Raw genomic sequence first — 16,443 nt, forward strand, 5'->3', positions numbered from 1 at the left:
ACTCCCTCTGCCCGCACTCACGCCCGCCCGACACTCCCTCTGCCCGCACTCACGCCCGCCCGACACTCCCTCTGCCCGCACTCACGCCCGCCCGACACTCCCTCTGCCCGCACTCACGCCCGCCCGGGCTCTCCCTTAACTTTAAAAAATGCACCTCCGTCCTCTTCAGCTCCGCACTCACGCCCGGCCGACACTCCCTGTAGCCGCGCAGCTTGCTTCCCCCCCGGCCGCCATAGGCTGCACTCTCCCTTAAGTTGCCGCATACAAAAAATCACACACGGCCGCCCGGACCACACACACGGCCGCCCGACACAGCCTCTAGCCGCGCAGCTTGCTTCACACACGGCCGCCCCGCACTCCCTCTAGCCGCGCAGCTTGCTTCACACACGGCCGCCCCGCACTCCCTCTAGCCGCGCAGCTTGCTTCACACACAGCCGCCATAGCCTGCACTCTCCCTTAAGTTGCTGCATACAAAAAATCGCATTCACAATCTTTACACCAACGCAATCACCATACACAAAATGTCCGCATTCAACTGCCTTCCCGCTTCACATACTGTAATTCCCATTAAAAAATGGCCGCACGCCTATGCCTTCCCACCCTACGCACTCTTAATTGCCATTACAAAATGGCCGCCCGCCTAGGCCTTCAATTGACATTGCCACGTTCACCTACGCAGTCTTAATTTCCATTATAAAATGGCAGCCAGCCTCTGCCTTACATTCACATTGGCCCTTCACCTAATTCTCTTGTTTTTATTTAAGAAATGAGGTTTCAGTGGGAGCTTTCTTATATGCCTGTGCAGGTCCATAAACAGATGGGAGAGGACAGGGTTACTGCTGGGTGCAAGGGCAGAAGACCTTTCTCTGGAATTCCCATGTGTGGGGTATTGAGGGTTTGTGCGGAAACATTAAAGATGATCTTTGCTTTACCTAATTTGTGTGGCTTTGCCTGTTTCCTTTGTTGACCCTCTTTGCCCCCCTCTGCAACCTCTTTTTCTAACGTTTCTCGTTCTCTCTGTGTCGGGAGTAGTTGTTTCTTGTTGAAATGTGTCGGAGATGTCCCTGTCTTGCTCGATTCGTCCCCCTTGCTGTTGCCTGTGTTTCTCTCCCTAAAAAAGGAACCGGAGTGGACTGTGCGGGGGTTTCTATCAGAAGTACCTTGGGTCTTGCCCCCCCCAGGGTCTTCAGTATGTGGTTTATCTTTTTTGTGGGTACTAGTTGTTACCACGCCCTCAGCCCTCTGTTCTTCTGGTACTGGTGGATGAACTCTGCTGTTACCCCTTCATGTATGGGGATGTCTGGGACCTGGTGTGTATTCCTGGTATCGGAAATTGGCATGTCTCCAGTTGGGCTGGGACTGTCTACGGGTCTCCTGAGAACAGTCTACGGGTCTCCTGAGAACAGTCTACGGGTCTCCTGAGAACAGTCTACGGGTCTCCTGAGAACAGTCTACGGGTCTCCTGAGAACTGTCTACGGGTCTCCTGAGAACTGTCTACGGATCTCCTGAGAACAGTCTACGGATCTCCTGAGAACCCCTTAGTCTCAGTATAGGACGGAGGACAGAAGAGTTAAGATAATAAGGCTTACTGTATATACAGAGGTGGCCAACATTTATTGCCAGCCGTACCAGGCTGCACCGACACATGCACGACTCACCAGCAGAAGTGCCACGGGTACATATAGTGGTAGTGAGTATTGTGTGTGTATATATATAGCATGGGAGTAGCAACGTGATGCATTTGCTTAAATGGGCTCCATGTGAATGGATATTCCAGGCAAAAGGTGATACATTGTGTGCTCATTTGCATGTCATCTCCCAGAATCCCTTGCTGCAGTGGAAACACTGTATGCTGGGTGATAATGGTGAAAGGCTGGGTGCAGACCTGTCTAAGACATGTGAATGTGCTCACAATTTATATACTGTGTGTGTATGTATGTGTGTATATATATATTTTTTTTTTTTCTAGTTTATTATATCCTGAAGTTCAAAAGTAACCTCTTGCCCCTGAGTACCCCTCCCCCTGGCATGTGACCCCCCCTACACAAAGACACATGTTTAAACAGCTTTATTAATGGCTTGCGGGCGACAGAGAAACACAGAATATGACGGCAGAGAAAAGGCACTTCCCCCGTCCCCCCCCCGCGCGTCTGCTGATTGTCCCACCTCCTGCAGAACCTCGCCCCCTATATGATCCTTGGGACTTTCATACTTGGGATCGATTGGATAGGGAAGAATCTCCTGACTGTATTAGCCCCTACCACCTCTGCTGGGTAGCTAATCTATGAATCCACCTCCTTTTCCGTGAAGGACTTCCTTGCATGTCCAATGAGCCTCCTCCCCCTCCCCCCCCCACACCCCACCCCGCCTCCAGCGTCAGAGAACGACCTCTAGCTCTTCTCTCTCTGCAATATGCTTCCCCTCTCTAACGATAACGGTCGAGGAGAGAAAGGTCACTGTGAGGTCACGGGGAGGAGCTGGTTGGAAAGGTCATGGGTGAAAGGTCAATGAAAGACTTGAAAGTCCCAGGGCAGAGGTCATTAAAGGGTCAGGGGGTGACAGATGAAGACTCTGCAGGTTAGGGGTCAATAAGGGGTCAGGTCAGTGGGGACTCATAGGAAAAAGGTCAGATGTTGAGGTGAAAGTTCAACAGGGGGTTCAACAGGGGGTGAATGCTAACGAGGTAAAGGTGGGATCTGAAAGGTCAACAAACGGGCCAATCGCGGAAGATCAAATGTGATGTGCAAGGTCATCAAAAAGGTCAGAGGTTAGAGGTTAAAGTCCAGCTGCGGACTGAAAAAAACAACCAGGGTTCCGAAGGTGAGCGGTTTCATGAGGACGGTGTCGAGGAAGCCCAACCTACGAGGTGCCATTTTACACCCCCTCACGCTCTCCCCGCTGGTAACACACTCACACTCTTCCTGCTGGTAACACACTCACACTCTTCCCGCTGGTAACACGCTCACACTCTCCCTGCTGGTAACACGCTCACACTGTCCCCGCTGGTAACACGCTCACACTCTCCCCGCTGGTAACACGCTCACACTCTCCCCGCTGGTAACACGCTCACACTCTCCCCGCTAGTAACACGCTCACACTGTCCCCGCTGGTAACACACTCACACTCTCCCCGCTGGTAACACGCGCACACTCTCCCCGCTGGTAACACGCGCACACACTCACACTCTCCCCGCTGGTAACACGCTCACACTCTCCCCGCTGGTAACACGCTCACACTCTCCCCGCTGGTAACACGCTCACACTGTCCCCGCTGGTAACACACTCACGCTCTCCCCGCTGGTAACACGCGCACACTCTCCCCGCTGGTAACACGCTCACGCTCTCCCCGCTGGTAACACGCTCACGCTCTCCCCGCTGGTAACACGCTCACACTCTCCCCGCTGGTAACACGCTCACACTGTCCCCGCTGGTAACACACTCACGCTCTCCCCGCTGGTAACACGCGCACACTCTCCCCGCTGGTAACACACTCACACTCTCCCCGCTGGTAACACGCGCACACTCTCCCCGCTGGTAACACGCTCTCTCCACTGGTAACACACTCACGCTCTCCCCGCTGGTAACACGCTCACGCTCTCCCCGCTGGTAACACGCTCACACTCTCCCCGCTGGTGACACGCTCACTCTCTCCCCGCTGGTAACACGCTCACTCTCCCCGCTGGTAACACGCTCTCCCCACTGGTAACACGCTCACACTGTCCCCGCTGGTAACACGCTCACACTGTCCCCGCTGGTAACACGCTCACGCTCTCCCCGCTGGTAACACACTCTCCCCGCTGGTAACACACTCACACTCTCCCCGCTGGTAAGACACTCTCCCCGCTGGTAAGGCACTCACGCTCTCCCCGCTGGTAAGACACTCACGCTCTCCCCGCTGGTAAGACACTCACGCTCTCCCCGCTGGTAACACACTCTCCTCGCTGGTAACACGCTCACACTCTCCCCGCTGGTAACACGCTCACACTGTCCCCGCTGGTAACACGCTCACACTCTCCCCGCTGGTAACACGCTCACACTCTCCCCGCTGGTAACACACTCTCCCCGCTGGTAACACACTCACACTCTCCCCGCTGGTAACACGCTCACACTCTCCCCGCTGGTAAGACACTCACACTCTCCCCGCTGGTAACACGCGCACACTCTCCCCGCTGGTAACACGCTCTCTCCGCTGGTAAGACGCTCACTCTCCCTGCTGGTAAGACGCTCTCCCCGCTGGTAACACACTCACACTCTTCCCGCTGGTAACACGCTCACACTCTTCCCGCTGGTAACACGCTCACACTCTCCCCGCTGGTAACACCGCTCACACTCTCCCCACTGGTAACACGCTCACGCTCTCCCCGCTGGTAACACACTCTCCCCGCTGGTAACGCGCTCACGCTCTCCCCGCTGGTAACACACTCTCCCCGCTGGTAACATGCTCACGCTCTCCCCGCTGGTAACACGCTCACACTCTCCCCGCTGGTAACACGCTCACACTCTCCCCGCTGGTAACACCGCTCACACTCTCCCCACTGGTAACACCGCTCACACTCTCCCCACTGGTAACACCGCTCACACTCTCCCCGCTGGCAACACCTCTCACACTCTCCCCGCTGGTAACACCTCGCACACTCTCCCCGCTGGTAACACCTCGCACACTCTCCCCGCTGGTAACACCTCTCACACTCTCCCCGCTGGTAACACCTCTCACACTCTCCCCGCTGGTAACACCTCTCACTCTCCCCGCTGGTAACACCTCTCACACTCTCCCCGCTGGTAACACGCTCACACTCTCCCCACTGGTAACACGCTCACTCTCTCCCCGCTGGTAACACCTCTCACACTCTCCCCGCTGGTAACACGCTCACACTCTCCCCGCTGGCTGGCAACACCTCTCACACTCTCCCCGCTGGTAACACCTCTCACACTCTCCCCGCTGGTAACACGCTCACACTCTCCCCGCTGGTAAGTAAACAAGAAGTGACTTCGGGCGCACTTCAACCCTTCTCCTTAGATAACAGCACCCGATGCGACCGCTCCACTTCTCAGTCAGGAACAGACCGCGATTGCCTCTGCCAGCGTCTCTCACCTGCAGTGGGGCACTGTAGAGGGAGAAAGGGGGTGGCCCGGTATTAAAGGGGTTGCACCCCAGATGGCCATCCCCTGACCTCACCAGAGAGACAAGGGGTTAACTGGACTGCGGTCCAGGGATGAGGTTTGCATCTTGTTATACCTTGAAAATGTATGTTCCCCTGTTCCCATGTTCCCATTATAAACATGTATTTTAATGTTTTAAAGTGCATTTCTGTATCCCCAGTTCTGGAGGTCGCAGAGAGTTCATATTTGGCCACTATGTGGAGTCACTGTAGGCATTAAAAACTGGCAAAGGTTGACCCACTGAGTCCATCAGAATAGCACTTATTAATATGTGTAGATATTAAAGTGTATATGTATTGTATTTTTCTGTTCTGAAAATGCAGACGCCATTTGCTAGGCTAATACTGCTGCGGCACAGTTTATTCGAGCATTTGCCCGTTCTGTGCCGCAGCAGTAGCCTGGCGCGCGCCCGAGTGTGACGGGCGCACGCCGAAGCAGCGGAAGAGCGCCCTCCGATCGGGGCGCTCTCCCTACCGCTGCCGGGTCCGCCGGGTCCCCCGGAACCCCCTGCCGCTGTCCCGCGATCGCGGGACACCAGGGCTCCCTCGGGGAGCCCCTGGACACGCGTGCAGCGGGCGCACGCTCCCGATGACGCGTGACCGCGCGTTTTTGACGCGCGGCACGCCGAGGGGCGGCCACTAGCAAGCCGGGAGATTTCCCGGCTTGCGGTACCGACCACACTTCAATAAAGTGTGTCGGTAGTGTAGGTCCTGAAGGGCAGATGGCTGGGTGGCCTAAGCCTTGATTGTTACCCATTGTCTAGGGATTAAGTATTAGTCAATCAACAAACTCTGGTAGTCTAATTGTTCCCTGAGGGCATGGTTAGTCTGTTAGTCTCCACGTTAGATAATTGTTCACCAATAGGCTGTGTTCAATGTTAAGAATAGGGTTGCACAGGTATATAAACTGTGTCAACCCTACAGTTTTGAGTTATGCTTCTGATACCATCTTGAATGTCACTGGATTGCTGGAGTTGTGCTTCTGATACCATCTTGAAAGTCACTGGACTGTTGGAGAATTGCTATTGGATACTTCTCCATCCCCCAACCCTGAGTAAGTGTTACCCTCTTGTCTGTTAATTGTACTATATTGATGTGTTCACCTTATTTAAGGAATAAATTATATTTTATTATATCTAAGCCTCGTTCAGTTCAACCCAGATATTTGGTGTTCACTATATCTTGTCATAAGCTACCGTGACAGGCACTCCGCCGCGTCACGGCCGTCTCAGCAGTCTCCTTCCAATCGGGGCTTCTCAGGAGATTGGGTACGGTGGCCTCAAAGCATCAAAAAAAGCCCAACATGTTTCTTCCCACCGGACTTCATCTGGGGTCATGTTTAATGCTAACTGTGACGCACTTATATACCAAACTAGGCATCAGAAATAACGCCAACTCAGCTAAATCCTACATAGTGAGCCAGTGATTAGCAGAGGGGGTGATGCTGGTTCTAATTAGCAAACCTGAGCTGGTCTGCACCAGGCACCTCCCTTAGGCACGTGCGAACCTCACAAACCTCGTGGTGGGGGGATGGGGGAAGGAAAGGAAGCAATCTTATGTACCCCCTACAGGCACAGCAGCCCTTATGGATGCGACGGCCCCATTTTGGGACCTCTGCCTCTCTTATTATGTGCTCCTTCTCCCAGAGATGGGGCACTCACAAGATCTACACGTGGCACTAAGCCTGTGGACCTCCCTGGGTGTGTGTGGCCCCCAGGGAAGCCGCTTTCTGATTCCTGTCACTAAACCACGTTCTTTTATAAAAGTCTCTGGCACCTTTTCATCCTCAACACTGACCACAGTCCCACTTACTATTCCAGCCAGCCGGACACCAGCCTGAGAATAAGGTACGCAAGGCTCTCAGTGCGTAACATCTGCACCTATAGACATTATCACACTGTGCAGTCCCCTCCTTTTGAGCCGGGCAAGGAGTGGGGTTACATACATACATACATATCTATATATATATAAAACTCAAAAGTGTGTGGTGAATCTGATTGGTCCGTGGGTCCACCCGCCCCCCCGTGACTCATTGGCCAAGAGGTACGCTCCACTGAGACACACACACCCACAGACATTGGTCCCTGTGTCCAGCCTCCCACACGACTCTCATTGACCAAAAGGTACAGTGACATCACTGACACACACCTACTTCACTGTCACACACTCACACTGACACACCATACCCCCAGAGAACCCCTGCGGAGTCCTTGGTAAGTTTCATCCATCTCACACTGTCACCCCTGTGTACACACACACACACTCACTGTCACCCCTGTGTACACACACACTGTCACCCCTGTGTACACACACACTCACACCTGAGACTATGACCCCTGTATAATATTTAACCTTCCTGCCCGCTCCACACTCCCTTTGGCTGCACTCTCCCTTCGCTTCTTCACCTAATAAAAACGGCCGCCATAGCAACACTCCCTCTGCCCGCACTCACGCCCGCCCGACACTCCCTCTGCCCGCACTCACGCCCGCCCGACACTCCCTCTGCCCGCACTCACGCCCGCCCGACACTCCCTCTGCCCGCACTCACGCCCGCCCGACACTCCCTCTGCCCGCACTCACGCCCGCCCGGGCTCTCCCTTAACTTTAAAAAATGCACCTCCGTCCTCTTCAGCTCTGCACTCACGCCCGGCCGACACTCCCTGTAGCCGCGCAGCTTGCTTCCCCCCCGGCCGCCATAGGCTGCACTCTCCCTTAAGTTGCCGCATACAAAAAATCACACACGGCCGCCCGGACCACACACACGGCCGCCCGACACAGCCTCTAGCCGCGCAGCTTGCTTCACACACGGCCGCCCCGCACTCCCTCTAGCCGCGCAGCTTGCTTCACACACGGCCGCCCCGCACTCCCTCTAGCCGCGCAGCTTGCTTCACACACGGCCGCCCCGCACTCCCTCTAGCCGCGCAGCTTGCTTCACACACGGCCGCCCCGCACTCCCTCTAGCCGCGCAGCTTGCTTCACACACGGCCGCCCCGCACTCCCTCTAGCCGCGCAGCTTGCTTCACACACGGCCGCCCCGCACTCCCTCTAGCCGCGCAGCTTGCTTCACACACGGCCGCCCCGCACTCCCTCTAGCCGCGCAGCTTGCTTCACACACGGCCGCCCCGCACTCCCTCTAGCCGCGCAGCTTGCTTCACACACGGCCGCCCCGCACTCCCTCTAGCCGCGCAGCTTGCTTCACACACGGCCGCCCCGCACTCCCTCTAGCCGCGCAGCTTGCTTCACACACGGCCGCCCCGCACTCCCTCTAGCCGCGCAGCTTGCTTCACACACAGCCGCCATAGGCTGCACTCTCCCTTAAGTTGCTGCATACAAAAAATCGCATTCACAATCTTTACACCAACGAAATCACCATACACAAAATGTCCGCATTCAACTGCCTTCCCGCTTCACATACTGTAATTCCCATTAAAAAATGGCCGCACGCCTATGCCTTCCCACCCTACGCACTCTTAATTGCCATTACAAAATGGCCGCCCGCCTAGGCCTTCAATTGACATTGCCACGTTCACCTACGCAGTCTTAATTTCCATTATAAAATGGCAGCCAGCCTCTGCCTTACATTCACATTGGCCCTTCACCTAATTCTCTTGTTTTTATTTAAGAAATGACGTTTCAGTGGGAGCTTTCTTATAAGCCTGTGCAGGTCCATAAACAGATGGGAGAGGACAGGGTTACTGCTGGGTGCAAGGGCAGAAGACCTTTCTCTGGAATTCCCATGTGTGGGGTATTGAGGGTTTGTGCGGAAACATTAAAGATGATCTTTGCTTTACCTAATTTGTGTGGCTTTGCCTGTTTCCTTTGTTGACCCTCTTTGCCCCCCTCTGCAACCTCTTTTTCTAACGTTTCTCGTTCTCTCTGTGTCGGGAGTAGTTGTTTCTTGTTGAAATGTGTCGGAGATGTCCCTGTCTTGCTCGATTCGTCCCCCTTGCTGTTGCCTGTGTTTCTCTCCCTAAAAAAGGAACCGGAGTGGACTGTGCGGGGGTTTCTATCAGAAGTACCTTGGGTCTTGCCCCCCCCAGGGTCTTCAGTATGTGGTTTATCTTTTTTGTGGGTACTAGTTGTTACCACGCCCTCAGCCCTCTGTTCTTCTGGTACTGGTGGATGAACTCTGCTGTTACCCCTTCATGTATGGGGATGTCTGGGACCTGGTGTGTATTCCTGGTATCGGATATTGGTATGTCTCCAGTTGGGCTGGGACTGTCTACGGGTCTCCTGAGAACAGTCTACGGGTCTCCTGAGAACAGTCTACGGGTCTCCTGAGAACAGTCTACGGGTCTCCTGAGAACAGTCTACGGGTCTCCTGAGAACTGTCTACGGGTCTCCTGAGAACTGTCTACGGATCTCCTGAGAACTGTCTACGGATCTCCTGAGAACTGTCTACGGATCTCCTGAGAACAGTCTACGGATCTCCTGAGAACAGTCTACGGGTCTCCTGAGAACAGTCTATGGGTCTCCTGAGAACAGTCTATGGGTCTCCTTAGAACCGTCTACGGATCTCCTGAGAACCCCTTAGTCTCAGTATAGGACGGAGGACAGAAGAGTTAAGATAATAAGGCTTACTGTATATACAGAGGTGGCCAACATTTATTGCCAGCCGTACCAGGCTGCACCGACACATGCACGACTCACCAGCAGAAGTGCCACGGGTACATATAGTGGTAGTGAGTATTGTGTGTGTATATATATAGCATGGGACTAGCAACGGCGATGCATTTGCTTAAATGGGCTCCATGTGAATGGATATTCCAGGCAAAAGGTGATACATTGTGTGCTCATTTGCATGTCATCTCCCAGGATGTCTTGCTGCAGTGGAAACACTGTATGCTGGGTGATAATGGTGAAAGGCGGGGTGCAGACCTGTCTAAGACATGTGAATGTGCTCACAATTTATATACTGTGTGTGTATGTATATGTGTGTGTGTGTGTGTATATATATATATATATATATATATATATATATATATATATATATATTTTTTTTTTCTAGTTTATTATATCCTGAAGTTCAAAAGTAACCTCTTGCCCCTGAGGACCCCTCCCCCTGGCATGTGACCCCCCCTACACAAAGACACATGTTTAAACAGCTTTATTAATGGCTTGCGGGCGACAGAGAAACACAGAATATGACGGCAGAGAAAAGGCACTTCCCCCGTCCCCCCCCCGCGCGTCTGCTGATTGTCCCACCTCCTGCAGAACCTCGCCCCCTATATGATCCTTGGGACTTTCATACTTGGGATCGATTGGATAGGGAAGAATCTCCTGACTGTATTAGCCCCTACCACCTCTGCTGGGTAGCTAATCTATGAATCCACCTCCTTTTCCGTGAAGGACTTCCTTGCATGTCCAATGAGCCTCCTCCCCCTCCCCCCCCCACACCCCACCCCGCCTCCAGCGTCAGAGAACGACCTCTAGCTCTTCTCTCTCTGCAATATGCTTCCCCTCTCTAACGATAACGGTCGAGGAGAGAAAGGTCACTGTGAGGTCACGGGGAGGAGCTGGTTGGAAAGGTCATGGGTGAAAGGTCAATGAAAGACTTGAAAGTCCCAGGGCAGAGGTCATTAAAGGGTCAGGGGGTGACAGATGAAGACTCTGAAGGTTAGGGGTCAATAAGGGGTCAGGTCAGTGGGGACTCATAGGAAAAAGGTCAGATGTTGAGGTGAAAGTTCAACAGGGGGTGAATGCTAACGAGGTAAAGGTGGGATCTGAAAGGTCAACAAACGGGCCAATCGCGGAAGATCAAATGTGATGTGCAAGGTCATCAAAAAGGTCAGAGGTTAGAGGTTAAAGTCCAGCTGCGGACTGAAAAAAACAACCAGGGTTCCGAAGGTGAGCGGTTTCATGAGGACGGTGTCGAGGAAGCCCAACCTACGAGGTGCCATGTTACACCCCCCCCCCCCCCCCTCAGGCAGGGCACAGAGTCTCCTCCTGCCCCTGAGGATCGGGCAGGAAGCTTAGCTCCGGGGTAAGATGTTTGCGCAGCCAGGGCAAAACTTCCAGGACACTGAGATGGAAATCCCGGGGTTCCGAGCCCAGGGGTGCAGGAGAACGTCTTCCAGGGACCTTACAGGGGTTATATAGCCCCCAGCTGATCACCCCAACCTGAGGGTGTGAGAGAAGAAAGAGGAGGGGGGGAAGACAGGAAAAACAAAAAACGGGGCGACAGAGGAAAAGAGGGAAGATATGAGTTTCAATAAAGTTTCTTCTTTCTCTCTCTCCCCCCTCTCCCATCCTGTCTCCCCCCCCTCCCATCCTCTCTCCCCTCTCTCCCATCCTCTCTCTCCTCTTCTTTCTTTCTCCTCTCACACTCTCTCCTCTTCTTTCATTCTTTCTCCTCTCTCCCACTCCCATCCTCTCTCTCCCTCCCATCCTCTCTCTCCCTCCCATCCTCTCTCCCACTTCCACCCTCTCACTCCCCTCAGATCCTCTCTCCCACTCTCTCCCCTCCCATCCTCTCTCTCCCCTCCCATCCTCTCTCTCCCTCGCCCCTCCCATCCTCTCTCTCCCCTCCCATCCTCTCTCCCTCGCCCCTCCCATCCTCTCTCTCTTTATTTCTCCTCTCTCTATCCCCTCCCTTTCCCATGCACTCTGCCTCTCTGCCACTCTCTCCCCTCCTGTCTCCTCTTCTTCCTTTCTCCTCTCTCTCTCCCACTCTCTCCCCCCCATTCCCATCCTCTCTCGCCCCTTTTTTCTTTCTCCTCTCTCTCCCACTCTCTTCCCCCATTTCCCATCCTCTCTCCCTCTCACTCCCCTCCCATTCTCTCTTTTCTTCTTTCTCCTCTCTCCCACTCTCTCCTCCCACTTTTCTAGCCTCTCTCCCCCTCTCTCTCCCCTCCCATCCTCTCTCTCCCCTCCCATCCTCTCTCTCCCACTCTCTCCCTCGCCCCTCCCATCCTCTCTCTCTTTATTTCTCCTCTCTCTATCCCCTCCCTTTCCCATCCACTCTGCCTCTCTGCCACTCTCTCCCCTCCTGTCTCCTCTTCTTCCTTTCTCCTCTCTCTCTCCCACTCTCTCCCCCCATTCCCATCCTCTCTCGCCCCTTTTTTCTTTCTCCTCTCTCTCCCACTCTCTTCCCCCATTTCCTATCCTCTCTCCCTCTCACTCCCCTCCCATTCTCTCTCTTTTCTTCTTTCTCCTCTCTCCCACTCTCTCCTCCCACTTTTCTAGCCTCTCTCCCCCACTCTCTACCCTTCTCATCCCCTCTCCCCACCCATCCTCTCTCCCACTCTCTCCTCCTCTCTCCCGCCCTCCCATCCTCTCCTCTTCTTTCTTTCCCCTCTCTCTCCTACTCTATCCCCTCCCTCTCCCATTCCTCTATAATCCTCTTTCCTCTTCTTTCTTTCACTCTCTTCTCCCTCTCTCCCCGCCCTCTCTCATGCTCTCTCCCCACCCCCTCCCACTATCTCAATCCCTATTTATCTCTGTTGTCTCCCTCTCTCTCTTACCTGAAGAAATCGTCGCCTGTTCCTGAAGTTAACGAAGAGAGGACCGCCTGACTCTCCTGTGTGAAAGAAGAGAGTTTCACAGAGGTCTCACTCATTGGGGGGCAGTCTCACTCATTGGGAAGCGGTGTCATTCATTGGAACGCAGTCTCACTCATTGGAAGGCAGTCTCACTCATTGGGAGGCAGTCTCACTCATTGGGAGGCAGTCTCACTCATTGGGAGGCGGTATCACTCATTGGGAGGCGGTATCACTCATTGGGAGGCGGTATCACTCATTGGGAGGGCGGTATCACTCATTGGGGGCAGTCTCACTCATTGGGGGGCAGTCTCACTCATTGGGGGGCAGTCTCACTCATGGGGGGCAGTCTCACTCATCGGGGGGCAGTCTCACTCATCGGGGGGCAGTCTCACTCATCGGGGGCAGTCTCACTCATCGGGGGGCAGTCTCACTCATCGGGGGGCAGTCTCACTCATCGGGAGGCAGTCTCACTCATCGGGGGGCAGTCTCACTCATCGGGAGGCAGTCTCACTCATCGGGGGGCAGTCTCACTCATCGGGAGGCAGTCTCACTCATCGGGAGGCAGTCTCACTCATCGGGGGGCAGTCTCGCTCATTGGGGGGCAGTCTCGCTCATTGGGGGGCAGTCTCGCTCATTGGGAGGCAGTCTCGCTCATTGGGAGGCAGTCTCACTCATTGGGAGGCAGTGTCGCTCACTGTGACGGTGAGGGGTAACCATGCTTTATAATAAAGGTCAAGCCCGCTTGGTTGCCCCTGAGCTGAGTTTTGGGGGTCCTAGAGTGTCAGCTCTTGGTCCCAGTTATTGTGCATGCATTACTGTGCCATGTAATAAAATATGCGACAATTGCAATTTGTTATGTTTTACCCTCTCCAGGAGTAGAAAAAAGCGCAAGGCCCATAGGGTAATATTGTCAGATTTATGGAAAATTAAAACGGTTATAAAAACTCACAGAATAAAAATTGGTATACACTGGTGACACACTTTATTCGAGCTCGGCTAGTCCCACGAATTCGGGTATACCCGGGTGTATTGAGGTTTGTGACTGTTTTCTGCCCGAGTGCATTGGGTTATTTTCCAAGCAGGGATTGAAGCATTTTATTCCCGCTGGCTGCAATACTGCACAGTATATATATATATACTGCATTACAATTCATGAATTTATGCCATCTGGTAGACACGCGAAGCATTGCAGCCTATTAAATCCTAATCATTATCATTTAACAGATCAGCCGCCCGTCAGCCAGGCATGAACCCAGGCTGGGAAGGCAAACACAACGGGGCTTGTCAGAGGTGAGGAGCGGCGCATTCCAGGTATTTGCCAGGTACATACTGGGTATTTGCTCGAATAAAGTGTGTCGGTGCAGTAAGCATCTCGGTGTAAATAACAACCGCAGGAACAGGGGTGCCTGGACGTTTTCCGCTTCTTCCGATGCGTTGATGCACAGCCCTCCTCGTTGTCCCGATCAGCAACCGTTCAGCTTCCGCGTCAGCTGACTCGCGACGTCGGCGCGTGACGTCGATCGGGGGGTTGGATTATGGGCGGTCACCTGCTTCTTCTCCGAAAACGGAGCTCCAGGATCCCTGCTCACTGTGTTCTCTTAGTGCCGAGTGCCAGCCACAGCAGCAACCTTTAGCAATGTCCGCCCTACGCGTTTCAAGGACGCTTGTCCTCTTCCTCAGGGGCACGTTCCCCTGAGGAAGAGGACAAGCGTCCTTGAAACGCGTAGGGCGGACATTGCTAAGGTTGCTGCTGTGGCCGATCGACGTCACGCGCCGACGTCGCGAGTCAGCTGACGCGGAAGCTGAACGGTTGCTGATCGGGACAACGAGGAGGGCTGTGCATCAACGCATCGGAAGAAGCGGAAAACGTCCAGGCACCCCTGATCCTGCGGTTGTTATTTACACCGAGATGCTTATACCAATTTTTATTCTGTGAGTTTTTATAACCGTTTTAATTTTCCATAAATCTGACAATATTACCCTATGGGCCTTGCGCTTTTTTCTTTCCCTGTCTATAGCTTTCCCTGGTCCCGAGGTTGGTTCCAGATGAAAAAAGGCTGCATACCTATAGGAGATCAGGCTTGGACTCTGTATTTGGGACCACAAAAAGCAAACTTCTTGGACACTAAGTATTTTAATTGATTGTAACAATTGTTTTAATGTTTTGCTGTGTAAATCCCTTGTAACTTATTCTCTCCCTTTGTGTGTTATTTAATACACAAGGAGGCTGATAGGTAAGAGCGCTGGTGGACACATTTGGAGGCAGAGGGGCTCACACCCACCTGCTCACAATTGTGTTATACTTAATTTACATCACCTTACCTCTCCAGGAGTGCTAGCAAGTGGGGACGACCAGGCTGTGAGTTTCAGGGTAGGAGAGACGTCTTTCAGATTGCAGCTATGTAGCGGGGTTCCACAGTTACCGGAGACCCCCAAAATGTACCCGGGATTCAGGTTCGATTCCCGGCTACATTGAAGCGCATTGCTACGGTCAAAATCCTACCATGAAAGCGTTGCCGCGGCTCACCGCTAGTCTGCCTGCTTCAGCAGAGACCAGAGGGTAAAACGGGGCACCGGGGGGGGGGTAGGGTACCCCTAGTCCTATGCCGGGGTCCCAAGTGTAAGGAGGGGATGCACAGCATTTGCCCCGACCCCCTATACCTAGTATAAAGGTTTGTGGGTTTCTCTAGCCAGAAATAAGTCTGGGAGAGTTTTTTTCCTGCGGACACAGAGGATCCCTGTCCCACACCTGGCTGGTCTGCCCAAAAATTCAACCCCTATGGGAGAGTATATTTAGACTTCTCTTTACTACGGGAGTCGAGATACCAAGAGACCCAAGGTTTCTATTATTAAGCAAACCATCAGAGGGTGTGAATGAACCGGACTCAAAACGAATAGGACATATTCTCAGTGCAGTCACATGTCTGGATGCCGGGTGGTGGAGGCAGACAGACTCGCCCACATACGGGTGCTGGAGGCAGACAGACCCGCCCACATACGGGTGCTGGAGGCAGACAGACCCGCCCACATACGGGTGCTGGAGGCAGACAGACTCGCCCACATACGGGTGCTGGAGGCAGACAGACCCGCCCACATACGGGTGCTGGAGGCAGACAGACCCGCCCACATACGGGTGCTGGAGGCAGACAGACCCGCCCACATACGGGTGCTGGAGGCAGACAGACCCGCCCACATACGGGTGCTGGAGGCAGACAGACCCGCCCACATACAGGTGCTGGAGGCAGACAGACCCGCCCACATACGGGTGCTGGAGGCAGACAGACCCGCCCACATGCGGGTGCTGGAGGCAGACAGAACCGCCCACATACGGGTGGTGGAGGCAGACAGACCCGCCCACATACGGGTGCTGGAGGCAGACAGACCCGCCCACATACGGGTGCTGGAGGCAGACAGACCCGCCCACATACGGGTGCTGGAGGCAGACAGACCCGCCCACATACGGGTGCTGGAGGCAGACAGACCCGCCCACATACGGGTGCTGGAGGCAGACAGACCCGCCCACATACGGGTGCCTCCACATACGGGTGCTGGAGGCAGACAGACCCGCCCACATACGGGTGCTGGAGGCAGACAGACCCGCCCACATACGGGTGCTGGAGGCAGACAAACCCGCCCACATACGGGTGCTGGAGGCAGACAGACCCGCCCACATACGGGTGCTGGAGGCAGACAGACCCGCCCACATACGGGTGCTGGAGGCAGACAGACCCGCCCACATACGGGTGCTGGAGGCAGACAGACCCGCCCACATACGGGTGCTGGAGGCAGACAGACCCGCCCAC

At 54.2% G+C, this 16,443-nt stretch overlaps 1 protein-coding gene across 2 annotated transcripts in view; it reads right to left on the reverse strand.

Moving 5' to 3' along the window:
- Positions 1-10,251: 10,251 nt before the first annotated feature.
- Positions 10,252-16,443, reverse strand: part of LOC142474707 (complement C2-like) — a 28,163-nt gene continuing 21,971 nt past the window's right edge. For both annotated transcript variants that reach the window (XM_075580893.1, XM_075580892.1), the window contains exons 13-14: positions 12,623-12,678; positions 10,252-11,279 (exon numbers count right to left, since the gene is read on the reverse strand). In XM_075580893.1, coding sequence (XP_075437008.1) covers positions 11,082-11,279; positions 12,623-12,678 — 254 coding nt within the window. In that variant the 3' untranslated portion in view covers positions 10,252-11,081. The remainder of the gene's footprint in view (positions 11,280-12,622; positions 12,679-16,443) is intronic.

The sequence above is a fragment of the Ascaphus truei genome (genome assembly GCF_040206685.1).
Source record: "Ascaphus truei isolate aAscTru1 chromosome 20 unlocalized genomic scaffold, aAscTru1.hap1 SUPER_20_unloc_1, whole genome shotgun sequence".
Lineage (NCBI taxonomy): Eukaryota > Metazoa > Chordata > Amphibia > Anura > Ascaphidae > Ascaphus > Ascaphus truei.